The following is a 16,041-nucleotide window of genomic DNA, read 5'->3' as shown; positions in this document are numbered from 1 at the left end:
TGTTTTGCCGACCCGGCAAGGCCAACATCCCTGCTCTCAGCGCAGATCTGCCTTAGCAGACACTGAATAATTTCCCTCTATTAAGAAGCAGCCAGACACAGAGCAGCTATGACTTTGAGTCTTCCTCAGATTTTCTTATTGAAGCTTCCTAAACAGTCAGAAGAGCTAATATCCTCTAGATAGCACCCTATAACACCTACATTTGGCTTCTGCCTAATTTGCCATATTCTAATTAGCCTCCGGTGGAGCAGGAGAGTACATCTCCCGCACTAACTGCAGCAGGAACTGAAGGTTATCTTAATTCAGACGTTTGCAGTGTGGTATGAAAACCCATGTAAAGCCTATGCTGCTCTCCCGACATCTTCTGGAACAGGGTTTCTGACCGATGGAGGGTTGAGGAAAGGAGAAGTCCTGGAGGGAGAAATGGGTTATTCTGTATGTACCTTCAAAGGCACAGGGAGCTTATAAAACAAGAACCAACTGAAATGGGTCACGATCTCCCCAAGCAGATGCATCTCTATCTAGCAACAACTATTATAGCTGTTGACACCTTAAGAAAGTGTCCTGATCACCACCCCAACTGGGCTCACCTTGTTATCTTTCTGCTTACAAACCTGTGTAGTAGCATCATCCCTTAGGCACAGAAGCGGCACCTATACAATGCTGTGAATACGCCATACTACTTTTCAAGTAAAGAGCAGGAAAAAAATTTTCTACAAAACCAAACTGGATAGCAAATATTGGCTTATACATAATCGAGTCCAAATTCTGAAAATTCTTCTGCTTGCCTGACACACTGTGACAGATATTGTCAGCTAATGGTTTTGCTTTTTTTCACATGGCATTTTCTTTTGTCTTTAAGGAATAAATTCTGAAAACAAATGTCCAGTTTATAACTCTATTACTGTACGAAAACCCTGCTATGCTCAACTCGGCATGAATTGAAATTAGAATTATGGATGACTGCAAAGTCAACAGCTCCAAGAAAATAAAAACTGATGAGATTGATACGAGGTCTGATCAGTTAATTTCCCTTATTTTCCCTCAGTGGAAGCATATACCATGTCAAAAAATTATGGTCTGCCAGAAAATACTTGCCTTTGTCCATTTACCAGCTTGCTGCCTGACACATTGCCCCTGTTGTCTATTTAATAAATGGTCAGTTCACTGTTTGGTTTGAACAGAGAACAAACTGAGCAACCAGGATCTAACAGGACACCTCAGAAGAGCTGGCACGGTTTGTAGTATGAAGTTTCAGCACATGTGCTTGGCCACATGCAAAAGTCAATTTTGCACGGCTACATCCAGACTGTAAAGCATATTGGAGATAGGCAAGGATAGACTTTATCGTATATTAGTCTTACCATTTTTTGATGGTTCTCTGACAACGGGAATCACCTTACATGTTTGATGCATATCAAGGAACAGGTTTTTATTTTAAAAAATAAGCCTCAGCCTCTCTTAGCAGGCGAGGATTTACATTCTTGCTTTTAAAATAACCACTACTCTCTTGGATGCTCCTACATGATAAGCTTCTATCCATCTTGCTTTGGACAAACGAGATTGCACTAATCTGCTGAAGCCGGTCAATTATGCACACACTGTGACAGCAGCAGGCCCACAGAAAGTAAAAACTTGGTTGAAAAACCTACTACTATCACGTAAAGAGCCACAGGGGCAAAGAGTCACGTCATGGAGCCCATTCAGCCAGCTGTCCTTGCTCCACGTGGTACCTGACTCAGAGTAGCTTCAGTTAATTCCTTCCATTAAGAAGCTCTAAGGACTTCGTTATTTGCCAAACCAAACGCGTTACTGAGCGTAGCCATGTTAGAAAGTCACGGTGGGAGACGTGCCTCACCGCCACTGCAGGCCACCAGCTTGCTTTTCTCCCACAAGCAGGCAGTTATCATGGAATCGCTAATTGCACTGTAAATCCACACCGTAACTTGCGGGGACTTGTTACAGAGACTTAACCTAAACGCTAATTTACCCTGCCATCTGTTTTTAAATTTTGCAGCAAAATTTATAACAGTATTAGAGAACGGGACATGATCTTTAACCTGTGATATGCAAAATTCTGGATTATTCTAATAGTCTGTTCTAGCTCCCAAAAGAAAGTATGAATTTGTATTGACTGGCTTTGCCTTAAATACATAAATAGCCAAATATTCCCATTTTCCAGTGGATTAAGACATTCACTACTACCATACAAGATCGAATCAGTTTCTCTTACTTATCTCTTTAGTCACCATATTTCCCATGTCTAGAAAATGAATAATAATTTTCTGAAAATCATAGTACTCATTGGTAAGTAGTGTTTTTACTTGGAGTTGTTCAGGCATCTACACATACGGCTCACCAAGTTTCACAACTTTCTTTTGAAACAAGTCACCTTTGCTCTCAAAGTGTAAAGATAGCATTTTAAGGCTTTTAAATCATTTAAGCCTCTGAATATTCACTGAATGCTGAACAAAACCTAACGAAAAGGGTTGCTGAAAACTTGGAGACTGATAAAGACAGCAAATTAATATTGCATTAATACGAGACAAACTTTGGAATACTTAAAGCCATCGCAGTAAAAAAATTGCGTTTTGTTTTTATACATTAAGGTATACATAACAGTTGTAATTATAAATACGTAATCTCCACAGACCAACAAGCTCCTTCAAAACAACACTCTCTCCCTGTCAGTGTACCGAATTGCCCGTCAGTTGCAGACGGAGCCGTCCGGGGGAGCTCCTCCACCAGCAGGAGCCAGGCTCCTACCTTAGAGCTGCCCAGCTTCACAGAAAAAGTCTTTTCAGAAGGACTCATAAGATCCAGAGAATTAAAATACGGCAGAGCATCTCACCATCAAGAAAACTGCAAATTGGTGAGCTAAACCACAAATGAATGCAAACCGTTCAGTTGGATACCTCTCACGTGCTTGGTGTCTTTTATATCAGTAGCTCTCCTGAGAAACAATGTGCATCAGTATAGTTTTTTGCAGGATCAAGACCTAAGTCAGTATCACACGTTTGGTAAACTCCAGCACATTCTATAATACGGATGAGCATTAAGGCAAAATATTGTCTTGTGCTCTCTGCAGGGTAGGGCAATACTATAAAAATACACATTTTCCTATAGCAGAGATTTCAAGTCTACCAGTTCATCGCTAGAGCGAGCTGGGGAACAGCAGGGAGAGCTTAGTGCTTCTCTCCCAGAAAAGAAGCAAGAAAAGACACCAACCCACTCTCTTTTCTGCGGTATGATCCGAGCATTCATCTGGAAGAGAGGAAAACCAGGTCAAGCAGAACAAGGACCTGAACCTGCGTTTCACCCGTTAGGGACAAATATTCTGTTCGCTGCTAACTTGGGGCCTCTTTTCCTGTATCAGATCAGAACTGTTTTCTTCTGAGCCTGAAAAAGCTTTCCCAATAAAAGTACTGGCGAGGTACATAAAAAGCTTTGGTGCTGAAAATGCAACCTTTTTTCAAGAAAAAGCCAGTTTTATTAAAAAAAACAAACGCAACAGAACAGGTTAAATTTAGACACTGCCTTTCACAAACAGCCCACACAGTGGATATTTTCTCCTGATAAGCATCAGGTATTAACCTCTTCCTGTATCTCCAGAGATAATTGGAGCCAGCTTCTTTGGAAACAAAGTGGAATGTGGACATCTGTTCACTGTAAACATGTGAAGAACATTCTGGACTCGAAATTAAATTGCAAATTATATTTTTTATTCCATTATGTGGCAAAAGTAAAAACGATACATCAAGAAGAAAAGGAAGCCTAAATGAGACAGACCAGACAGCGTATAAAAAGCAATTTGTGATCGAGGTATTCACCTGGAAGAAGGGAAACAGGTCAGGCAGAGCAAGGAGTCGGACCTTGGTTTCAAAGAGGGACTGAAGGCCACATGCAGTGGCAACGTGGGAAGAAATCACAGCAAAAGCACGTGGCAAACGCTGAGCGGTAGCAGCGGTTAGGAGAGAGTGAAGAATCACTACCAGAACTGTAATTCAGATACTGCAAGGGAAAAGCCCCTCAAATGGGGAAGGAAATAAAGTACATATGTTGGAATAGAAGGTAAGAGAAAGAAAAAAGAAGAAACTGGAGAGTAGGAAATGAAGGCGAGTGGGCCGGGAATGCGAGAACTGGTATCTTAAACAGCAGAAGAGTAGTACACTCAAGTCTTTTCCTTTTGATGTTGATAACCCAGCTGAGATGCTAAAACAGCTGGGGAAGCTGGAAACAAGATCAAAGGGCAGAACTACTTGCGAAAATCAAATGGGCAATGGCAGGCAGAGGTTGGCTATTATATTCAGTTGCTCAGCTGTTCAGTACTGTTTTCTTCATACGACCATTCAGAGGTAGATTGTCAAACCCGTTTCTCAGGCTGTGTATAGAAGTAACAAGAGAAACTTTCTGTTTCCCCGGCCCCTTCTTAACTTGCGACTGATGATGGCAGCAAACAGTTGGACGTTTTCTCTCCAGCAAGCTGGTACTTGCAGCGAGAGCAAAGAGCCAGGAGCCCTGGGAGCGGGGCGCTCTCCGGAAAGGCTGGAAGTGAATCAAGTCCTCCAGATATGAACAATCTCATCAAGAACTGCCTGTTACAATCTGTTCTTTGGTTTGCTCCTGGGATAACACTGATCTGGTTTGTCTTTTAAGAAACCATTTCCACGATCAAATTTATCACTGAAGAAAATGAATACGTATCCTCACAATTGGCAATGTCAACAGCCCAATGGTCAATACAAAAATCTCTAGCAAAACAGTAGTCATAAATGGAATAAAAGTCACAACAGGACGAAGTAACCACAAAGGATTCATTAATAAAACATTTACCAATTTCAGCGAGACCAAGATTTTACCATTTGATCTCTTTGGTGCAGGGAATAATAGTTTCATAAATTGCTGGGTCTGCACAGTAAAATTTTAACCAGAAATAGCTGTTCCCTGTTGCCAAATATGATTGTTCTGGAAGGCCTGAGAAATGAGCCTGAAAATGCCTTCAGGAGTCTCAGTAGTATCTTTCTTCTTAGAAGAAAAGAATTACCTTGATGCGGTAATCAAACTTACAGTAATGCTGACCCTTCATGTTTTCAGTAAGATTGCCGTTATCCTGAGAAGATACGTACATACGCCCATTACCCCCAAAGCATCTGGCCTTCACAACAACACAGAGCACTTACTACATTAATATTGAACGATACATTTATTCCAGGTTTTTCTTAATAAGCAGAGATTGTTCAAATGAGCTGAATCAACACTGGCACAAGCTCCACGCGAAGTGAAAAGTCTAACAATAATTGCCTTAATAAGCATCCTTGTAGTGGAGTATGGACTTAATGTAAAGAGTGAAGATGAGCTAAGAGCACAGATGCTCTTACAAAGTATTAATTTTGGAAAGATGATCAGGACACTCAGCAGAAGTCCTCTCAGAGGAAACTAGCTGTCATGTATGAGCCCCTCAATGTTTTTACTCTCAAGATGGTGTGTGTTGGACTGATCTCAAGCTTTGTGCCTGTAAAACTCAGTGCAGAATTTATCTTCCTGCTGGTTACTACTTACAGTCATATAACCGTATTGCGGACAGGACACATCAGAATACCAGGTGCCCCACAACTTCGTGATTTATCTGTATGCTCACTGCTGAATTTTTTACTAGAATCATTTTAACACAGAACCACTCATAGAAGGTGGCAAAACACCCAGTTCAGACTTAGATTTAATAGACAGTTGCATTCAAAGGTATAAGATTAGTTGCCAATAAGGGAAATCCATCTCTTTTCTCCATGTTCTTACTAGCTCCTGCAACAGGCTATGACATGTTTATGAAACCTACACCATACCATCTCAACCAATTCTGAGGCACTGAACATCAAAAGCGTGACTAAATCACTGAGACAAAGTGAAATGGTATTGCTGAAGTGAAACTTTCTTTAGACAACCGAGTAGCTAATTTACAAAGACAGAACCTCAAGAAACAAATGCTTTTCAGCTAAATCACTGTCATGCTTTGTGCAATTTTCCTACACGCCATCTCATGACGACCCACCTTTGCTTACACTTTTCTCCCTGAGCGTGAAGAACTATGGTTGCTGCACTGCTGTGTTTTCCTCTCAGAAGGCCTGCAAATGTGATCTGACAAGCTAAATGATTGATTGCACCTTGTCCATCCAGGCAAAATCAGAGAAGTCCTTCTGAAAGACTGTGGGAGATTGACACCAACGGTAACATATCGTCAGTATGAAGGGCATGCAAATCAGAAAAGTTAGTTACTCAGACCAGCAGCCTAAGTTAGATGCTTCCAGAGTGTCATAGTCATAGAACATATAGTTCAGGCTATATTTATACTTATGGTTTTCCAGACACGGGATGGCCAACAGCAGATTTAGGAAATCGTAACGTGTTTGTAAGAGGAGCGAATAGAAGTTGATGTTTCAGAGGCTCATCCCTTCAGAAGGTGCTTGTTGAGCCAAAGTGCTGCACCGCCTCTCATTCAGGCACCGAGATGAAGGTGGCGGTCGTGGCAGCACGGGCTCGCCAGCGGGAGAGCGCGATTCACAGCTCCGTCCCTTACGTAAGACTGTAACCTCTACTGGCAGGCATCTGCCGTGGCTGTTGCGCTACATGCCGTAGTCAAGTGTTTCTGCTATCTTATGGTAAATTTCCTTAAAATGCACGTGCAAAAATTACTACACAAAGACCTAGAAATTCTTGAACTAGATGTAAGTCCCAAATTTCACAGATGAACGGTAGTTTGGAAAGGCAGACTTCAAAGTCCTCTGCGTGGGGTGGCTGTAATTTTTTTTCTAGATTTCTAGCGTCTGTGGCTTACAGGAAGACATGCTGATTAAAAATTCCTGTTGACTGGGATTTGCATGGCTAGGTATCTCCATTTTCTGTCTTCCTGGAGATTTATACTGAGATGAAATAAAAGGAATTTTCAATTTTGTTATTATCCTTCCACATGTAGGAGGTTTTAAAGAAGGAGAAGAAAACAAGTGGTTTTGATGTTTGTTTGGGGTTCTTTTCCCTGCTGTCAAAGACATTGCATCTACCTGATTCCAGCTTCTCTCCACATATTTCTACAGAGATGCACTCTTCACAAACTGAATTACAGAAGACCACCTATGGCATAAAAGTCATGCCAAAATGAGACATACTTCAAAACTTTAAATGAAAAGTTCCGAAAATAAAACAATGTTGAATAACCAGATGCCAATATATTCTTCTCTTCCAGAAGAATGGATTAACAGAGAAGAATAAAGAACCGACGTTCCTTTAAAACTAATAAAAAGATTTTGGTCAAATTCAGACTGAATTTTTCTACTTTTCCAAATAAACCCGTGTGACTTCTTTTTTAAATGTTATTTTAGCTAATACTAAATATAGATAGATATGAATTTGGTAAAGGCTGACAATTCATTTAAAACTGAAATGTGAAATGGAAATCAATTGTAAACCCCCTTCAATCTTTCCAGAAAGAAAGGCGGGGGGTAAGTGGGGGGGTAGGCGGGTGCGTTGTGCAAATTTATTGCTGGTTGTTTTTCTAAAAGGACTAGGAATTCAATGAAGGTAAGGGAAAAAAGAAGCTCTGTTATTGCACACAAAAGTAATGAAAGCAATTCAACTGAATGCTGTTTGGAAACAGCTCTCACACAAGTGGATTTTGATGTTGTTTTTGTTTTTACTTTAGAAGAGTGACACAAACTTAGAATTCTAGAATTAATCTAAAATATTCCCCCCCCCCATTAGAAACATGAAGATCACCAATACGCTTGTGATTTTTTTAAAATCCATTCCGCATTACTGACAGAAAAAAAAAATTACAAAAATCGCTGAATAACATCGATACTGCACATTCAGTAGAAGTCACTGGTAGCTTACCTGTAGAAACAAATATTACTTCCAGTTGCTTCCTATATGTTTAGATTTTGTTTTTAAGATTGTAAGAAACAATTACATTATCAAAACTGATAGTGATTTTGAGTGTGATTTTCTTTGCTCACTGCATTAGTAGCAAACTTGTGATTTCAGTTACTCTCTCTTGGGCTTTAACTTTTCAATATGTTCTGACAACGAACACATTCACCCTTCCATTTGTGAATGGCAAACTATTTTAACTAAAGCTCTGTTAATGTTGCACTTCTGGCTTTGAGCATTTGATTGCAGTTGTGCAGAACAAAGCACAAGGTCCTATTTTAAAGAAAAAAACCCACAAAACAAATCGAGGAGATTCATACTGTTCACACAAGGCAAAATTTTATAGCTTCAGCACAACTCAAATTTGAAAACACGTCATCTTTTACAGTCTGTATCCTCAGGTCTCTACCCACACTTCATCAAAGAGGAGGGAAAACATGTCCCTCGTTCCCCCAAGGGTATCTTTTCTTTCTTATTTTACCTCGCTGAGGTTTCATATTCCCCAGCCTGTCTCTCGTGTGATGCATCTTTTCTCGTATATAGATAAATTCATTAAAACTTCTGAAGTAACTGTGCTGCTTTTCTCCTTTATTGCTATTCCTATTAAGGCAATTCCTTCCTTCCTTCCGTTCAGTCTTTAATGCCTCAACACTAATCTAGGTTGATTTGCGATGCAGTTGAACTGGAGGAACTCTGTTTATATATCCTTATAAAGAAACAGTAGTTAACAGAAACGTCATCCTCGCTTGACGGATGCTAACAGATTGTGTACTGACTTGCCGGATTCAGGGACTTCACTTGACCGCTGTCACCGCAGAGCTCTTAAAATCTAATTTTACAAGGCGATGAAATGTCACCTTTTGATTGTTTCATTTTTGTAAAAGCTTAGTGCCCTAAAGCAACATTAATAAATTATATTCTGTGAAGACACAGTTGACGTGGCACTCTTCTTTGCAATTACATTGATAAAACAGCATAAAATGACAATTACTGCAAAAGAAACTTGGTCTGCAGCCGCTCCCTCCATATGCTTTCTTTGAATACAAAACAGTCTTAAACAGATGACATCATTACTGCAGAAGGGCTTAAAAACGTTTTCTTTTTGAGACAAAGTTAAGCCACGAAATTCAGATTTAGATCCAGATTTCAAAAGGTCTAGCTGGGATTAAACAAGCCCCATGTTAAATCTGTTTTAGAAGGACTTGGCCTCCACAAAACTCAGCTATCCACCTCTGGCTAGTCAGTCCTCCTATTTTCCCTAAATTCTCTCCCACTCGTAACTGCCCCTACCTACATCTAACCTTCAAAGTCTTTCCAATAGCAAAATCTTATTTTCTCCTATGCCTTCTAGAAATCAAAAAAGGAGGAAAAACCAAATTCAAGAGGAATGTTGACAAATTCAGCATGGTTAAGTAAAGCTGACAAAAAAATTATTCGGGTTCTAGAAATCAGTCTTTCAGTAAGAGAGTCAGAAGTTTCACTTTATTTATTCAAATTATTTGAGAAATCTTCTATAAATACTTCACAACTGTGATGTGCTTTTTCCTTTATGTAATAATAGTCCCTTTACAGACTACCTTCATGGTGTCTAGTGCAGTTAGCAGGAACTTCAAAGCCTGCTCTGCTTAAAGCTGAACCTCCCGAGTTCTCCAGAGAAGTCCAGACTTCTCTTTCAAGCTAAATTATCCTATGATCTTACAAGTACAAAACTGAATGGCAGAGGGAGAAGTGAAAAAAGAGGTAGTAAAAATAATAATAATAAAAAAAAAAAGGCAAAAAGCCCAAGATTTTTGTTTGGGTTTCCTGAGGGCTTTCTTTTGGAAGTGAGTGCGGGTCTTTAGGCTTTGAATAAATTTCTGGTAAAACAGTTTTTTTCCTTTTTAAAACTATATGGAGTTTTTTTTTTTTTTCTCCTTATTTACAGTCCCAGTCTTCCAGGAGAGGGGTTTTGATCCTTTGCCACACGAAGAGGTAATTTAAGAATGAATGAGCAACTGAGATTCCAGACGTGACACTTGTAGGTTTCTCTTTGATGAGATTCAAAAAGAAACATGATGTGTCCCATGCTGTCACAGGTTAAAGCATTGTAAGACCAGAGGCCATAGCTGGCTCTACAGGAATATGACTTCTGACATTTCAAAAAGCCAGTTTAATAGACCCGAAGTGAAACACGGTGGAAACCGATAGCAAAAATATCACCGTAGAAACAAAGTTTGCATTTTAATAAAGAACATAATTGACAAATTTGGGCTGTGCCTAAGTTTGGGGTGGAAGCTGCAAAGTCTTGAAACCCTCAGAGCAGGGATGATAAACAGAACCTGTCTCAGGTGGCTAGTTCATGCAGATTTTAAGTGGTTTAGAAATGAAGTATGATCCGCTTACGGAAGGAATTACATGATGGGGTTGACTGCAACAGCAGGAGCATGGCCTAATGACCTATAAGCTTTCTAACCTATTTTTGTTGTTTTAGAAAATAATGCATTTACTTTGAAAAAGGATCGGACAACATTCCTGATATTTGATAGGGAATTCCTATTCACTTGATCTTCTGAGGTCTACTGGGACGACTTGAATGTTAATACGACAAATATAAAATTAATACTGCACATTATAAAACTGAAATACACTTTCTGTATAGGATAGTAGCTTTCAACGCCAAGTTAAGAACCAAATAGGTGAAGGCAGAGTTCAACAATTCGGTAGAAAAGGGGTAATGTGACAAACCCATTCTCAATGCCTTGTTCACTGCTTTGGAATAAGCACACAGAACAGTCAAAGCTTTAAAGATTATACTTCGCCCCAGCATACAAAATGATGTCAAGAAATATCCACAGCCTACATACAACTTACCTTTCAAGACTTGTTGGGCCCGGCAGGTCTACTCCAGAACACTATAAAGGATAGTACGTGAGTACATTTGTACAATTTATGTTGTATATAAGTTCCCCATCTTATAGATACACGCAGGGCTGCACATGCCTGAAAAATTACTTGTACACGAAGTTATATGAAAGTTGTATTTATAATGTTGAAAATATAAGTGGTCTACCATTGCCATGAACTGTATTTATAGAGAAGTTAGCCCAGACGAAGAAAGCTGAAGCAGTGTTTCAAGTATACTCCTGCCCATTCCTTCCAGCATGCACCTGCTGTTTCTTTTCTCTTTGTTCCATTAGTACTTCCTCCACAGAGGAAGGAGAAGATGACAGAGAGAGTTCAGGGACTTCTTCTGCCCAGTGTTAGCGGGGATGACAGATTCCCTCCTCTTGATAGTGACTGTGAGCACGGGTTGCATTGTCATGCACCACGCGGCCTTTTCCCTTATTGGTGACGTTATTAATTTTAGATTAGGTTCCTTGTGGCTCCCATGGTTTAGGCAGGTCTCTCCCATATTCCAAGATTAACAAACTACTTCTCAAACTACTTGTGTTTGGGTTGGGTTTTTTTGTTTTGTTTTGGGTTTTGTTTTGTTTTATTTTAAAACATCTTTCACCACTTATAGCCAGAAAACCTGGTTAAGAGTGGAGAAATTAAGGGAAGTGGAAGCTGCTAATATCTATGATGCGTGAAGGTCCAGTAGAAGGGCCGTGTTTGGGGTGTTTTGACATTGCTCTATGTGTCTCCTACTTCTGTTTCCTTATGAATTTGATCCGAATTTTGAGTTGAAGGAAGTTAGCAGGTGGCAGATCTGACTGCAAGAAGCCATGGAACCCAATTCAGGAACTCTGAAACACCATTAGGTAGTTTCAAGAGGTTTCCCGAAACGAGAATCTTAAATACCTTAATTGATTAGTTTAATTAAACTACATGCACATGATCTAGCATGCGGTAATCTGTATTAAGTATTACATAATTTGTATTCATATCTGTGACGTAAAGTCAAGATCTGCCTTACACACACCTAAAATGTGGTAAGAAGTTGGGTTTGGCCTGATACTGTTAAAAATATTGCAGAGCCATATCACAGTATTTATCATTATGCAACCTCAGATAATAGCCGTGCTAAACAAGCTTAATTTGTTTTAGAGGGCTATTAAAACAAACAAACAAAAAAAACACCACCACCACCACCACCACCACCCCCCCTATAACTTGCACATGTAAATAAATAACAATTTTAAGACGATATTGTTGCTATTTTCCTTCCAAGTGACTGTGGTCCAGGTTCACTTCCCATTTAATGAAAAGTGAATGTTCTGAAAATGTAACCCCTGCTCTATGACAGGCAAGGTCAGATTAAAAACATATTGCTTCGGTATTTCATGCATGAAAATAAGCTAAATATTGTTATCAGATGCAGCATTAGCAGTTCTGAACACATTTGCTACCGAGAACCCTAAGCAGTCCCACAAAACGCAAATGAGCTGGACTTGTTTATTATAGAGGCTGACTGACCCCAGCCAGCGTTGGCCACGTGCAGTCCAGACACAAGAGCACTCATCTGAGCATTCACCATTTGGAAAGTAAGCCGTGCATTTAGAAAAATTGCTTCTTTCTGAAGTCACCTCCAAAATCACCCTTTAGTGTCCTTCAGCAGTTCTCTTCCTAATCCAAACACACATTCAACCGCAAAATGAAGTTTTTGCAAAGCAACACCAGAGCCTTTGGAGATGATCGCGTTGTGCTTGACTACTGCGTCAAATACTTTTTACACTCCTCAGGTTATGCAAATAGCAAATGTTTCTGCTGCTGAGTGCTAATTATCAGCGTGATACTCATTTTTTCCTCTCCAGAAGGAAGATAAATACATTACTGACGTAACTCCTGAGCAAAATGTTCATATTGTCACTGCCCAGCTGCAACAGCAAGTTTCCAATACGTCCCTTTCGGGCCAGGCACGCTCACAACAACTGCATATGCGCATACTTACACGGAGATACATCACACTATGCCAACACGCAGAAATGTACCTGAACAGAAGCTTTACCTCTTTTGAATACAGATGAGGAGCAAATAGAAGTTAAATTTCAAAACTGATTGGGAAAGTCACTAACTCAGGTTAACCTTCTTTATTTATATGGGCAGAGGGGCCCTTCTTGGGCCATAGGTGTGGCCAGCGGAACTACATCAACATCAAGCCAAGGTCCCCTGCTCTTACGTACCCTAAATAATATAATTTTGAAAGAAAGCCTCAATAAAATAGAATAAAATTGCCTTTGTAGTCAGAAGGCGTAAAAAGGGCATTTCAGCAGAACCTTAGCTTGCAGAGCAGGACCAGGTGGCCGAACAATACTATGAAAACAACGCAGCCCGAAACCAAGCGGAGTAAGTAAGCATCTCCCAAGGAAAGAGAAACACCTCTGTGCGGCCAACACAATGCCGCAAAGAAACAACAACAATACTCTCTGCAGTATGTAAACACTGTAGGGCTTCTGGTCTTGCTAGATGCAGCTTAATCGGGGAGTCTTTTCTGGGCTTTGTATTGTATCTATATGAATTTCACCCCTACTCTCTCAAGAGTAAAGCTAGGCTTCCCTCTTAAAACCAAGTCAGACAGGTGTCACCCAGTCTTGTTGTTAATTGATTGTCCTTTCCCCCACTTTTAGGATGCAAAGTACCTTTTTCCTTGACATATACACCACTTCTTTCTACACGTGCACATAGGACTTTGCAGAGGTAAAACCTGTTAATTCATTATAGGCTCTGTACTTTACCGTTAAAGGTCAAGCAAAATGAAAAGCTAAACCAAATACAAAGCAAACTATAATGGGAGCTGTACAACATAGAGAATTACAAAACAACAGGTGTCTTTGGCAACTGGCTTTCACGTGGAAAAGCACAAGAAAAGAAACAGAAAGCACAAAAAAAGACTAGAAGAACAAGCATTATTCTTCAAAAAACACAAACAAAACAACCCAAATCAAATTTTAAATAGCACCCAAACCCGAAAGACTTAATACGTTACAGTTCCCAGGTATAAGAACAAAACCAAGAGATTGGATATGACCCTTTGTTGTATGTCACTTCGTTTAGAATTTTAAGATACGCACCTTTAATTAGTTCACTTCCAAGAAATTCATCTTGGCTAATATTTTTACATAGCTTTGTTAGGAAACAGAATTTGAAAAGTGCACCAGTGGAGCAGGAGAACATATATGCAGACGGTATTCTGGCATATACTAAGCGGTGTAATAGAAAGTTACTTTGTCTCCACATTGCTACCTGAAAGCGTACTTTTACTCCACAAGTACGGAGCACCTTCACTTGTAAAAGTGAAAAAAACCAATTGGTTTTGCGTGACATTGTGTATTTCCGAAGAGATTATCATCTCTGCAGTTCCGGACAATATGAATTTATTTTCTTTTGAAGGAACCACTTTGCAGCCTAGACTTTGTTTCCTTTTAGATTATGAAATTTGATTTGTTCTTGGCTCAAAAGTAGAGAAACGTGAACGTTTTGGCTTTAAGCAGGGAGAGTATTATTCATAATCGTGAGGAATCAAGCCCCCTGATGGCCTGCCCTGCTGCAGCAGAACATGTTTTGTAAGAACAGAGACTGGAGGATGTGTTTTCATCCCACCAACAAAAGCAACACCGTTCTCTACACACAACTGCAGTGGTCCAGAATATGCTTTCTGACAATAGGCAAAGGGTCATCTTGCGTGGCAGGAATAGCCTCCAGCATGGATTAAAAGTATAAGAAAAACATTTGACGTACTTGGATCTGACAAGATTGAGTCGGTTTTCGGCAAAAATTGGTCACAGCGGACTCCCTGGTAGCCCTCTTTGCACCTGAGAAAAAGGGGATAAATGACAAACATACGCATGCGATAGTAAAAGGTTAATTTCACGGTAGCAAAATCAACTGAAATTCTCCCTGCCAACGCTGCGAGGTACTTGCATATTTACAGTTATTTCAACTATTATGGAAGCAAGGTTATTACTGAAACACAATGGAAGCATGTAAAATCATTCGTCTTTCAAAAAAAAATCCCCCTCAGCCCTTTTTGATTGTTTTAGAAACTACAAAAAGAAACTTCACTTAAGCATAACCCTTCTTTTAAATATCAATTCAGTGAAACAATCAAAGAAAAATCCTCGATAAATTAGACATATTTGTAGTAGAATAAACTCATTAGGTAACACAAAGCTTTATAAAGCTTCTGTACTGTACAAGCCATCAGCTTAACAACTTGTTTATCTTTGGCTGCTTGAATAAGCAGGGCCCACTTATCTAGCCATTAATTTTAAAACTAGTTTCTACTGTGCTTAAAAGACAACATGTTCAGGCATGATAGACAACGTCAGGCATTGTTTGCAAGTGAACAGGCTTAGACGTCTGCGGAATTAGATTTTAAACACAACATAAACATAAATCAGAATACCCTCCTGCCTTAACCAACATGAACTGGCTTTGACTGAGATTCAAATACTATTATCTGTCTTGGAACCTTACTTTGAAGTAATTCCATTTACTGTATTTGGACTGTTTGCAGAAGTCTCTCTCTCTCTCATTTCAACTAAGTATATCAGAATCAGGCTTTTAATTATTCATTCGCCAAGCAGTTTTTCAGAGAACAGTGATGGACACTTTAATTATAAATGATAGCAACAGGGATTCCATATCTCCCAAAGCTCTTGCACATCCTATAAACAATATGCTCAAATCAGCATCATCACCTTCATTAGGATTGACAACTGCAGCTTGAATTATGTGATAATGTCAAGAAGAGAAGTTATCTGCTCCTTCACAATGTTTCTACTCAGGCTTCCTCTAAAAGTTGCCTTTTAAAATGCTTTTAGGTTAACAAAGTAATGCTTCAGTGAGAAGTACATCTCGCCAGCCGTGATTCAGGGGTTAGAAAGCACATTTGTGAGCATATATGTAAATTATAAGAATTGCCATCAGACCCAAAAAAGCAGTAAAAATCTACAGTAAGAAGATTAAAAAAATATTATTTCAAAACCTCCCTTTTGGCCTTTCGCCGTGAAGGATACTGAGTGCTACTTTGGAGATCAACTTCTTACTGTTGCTCATCTATCTTTAAAATGACTGACTGGGAAAAAACGAATTCAGATACTGTGGTAGGGGTCACAAGTTATCAGTCAAGAAAAAAGTGTTCTCTTTTTTTTTTTTTCTTTTTAATGCAGAATATTCAATTAAAACTGTCCACTAGTCAGGAAA

General features: G+C 39.5%; 1 protein-coding gene across 1 annotated transcript in view; it reads right to left on the bottom strand.

Annotated features, from left to right (window-relative positions):
- The window catches only part of NRG3 (neuregulin 3), a gene marked incomplete at both ends in the record, with an annotated part of 417,248 nt that overhangs the window by 94,998 nt on the left and 306,209 nt on the right, over positions 1-16,041 (bottom strand). The window contains one exon of the mRNA XM_082486681.1: positions 14,575-14,648. Within this exon, the coding sequence (XP_082342807.1) occupies positions 14,575-14,648 (74 nt within the window). The remainder of the gene's footprint in view (positions 1-14,574; positions 14,649-16,041) is intronic.

Source organism: Vanellus vanellus (genome assembly GCF_965231255.1).
Source record: "Vanellus vanellus genome assembly, chromosome: 7".
In the NCBI taxonomy this organism is placed as follows: Eukaryota; Metazoa; Chordata; class Aves; order Charadriiformes; family Charadriidae; genus Vanellus; species Vanellus vanellus.
Note: the sequence above shows the minus strand (reverse complement) of the source record. Positions and strands in the feature narration are given on the sequence as shown.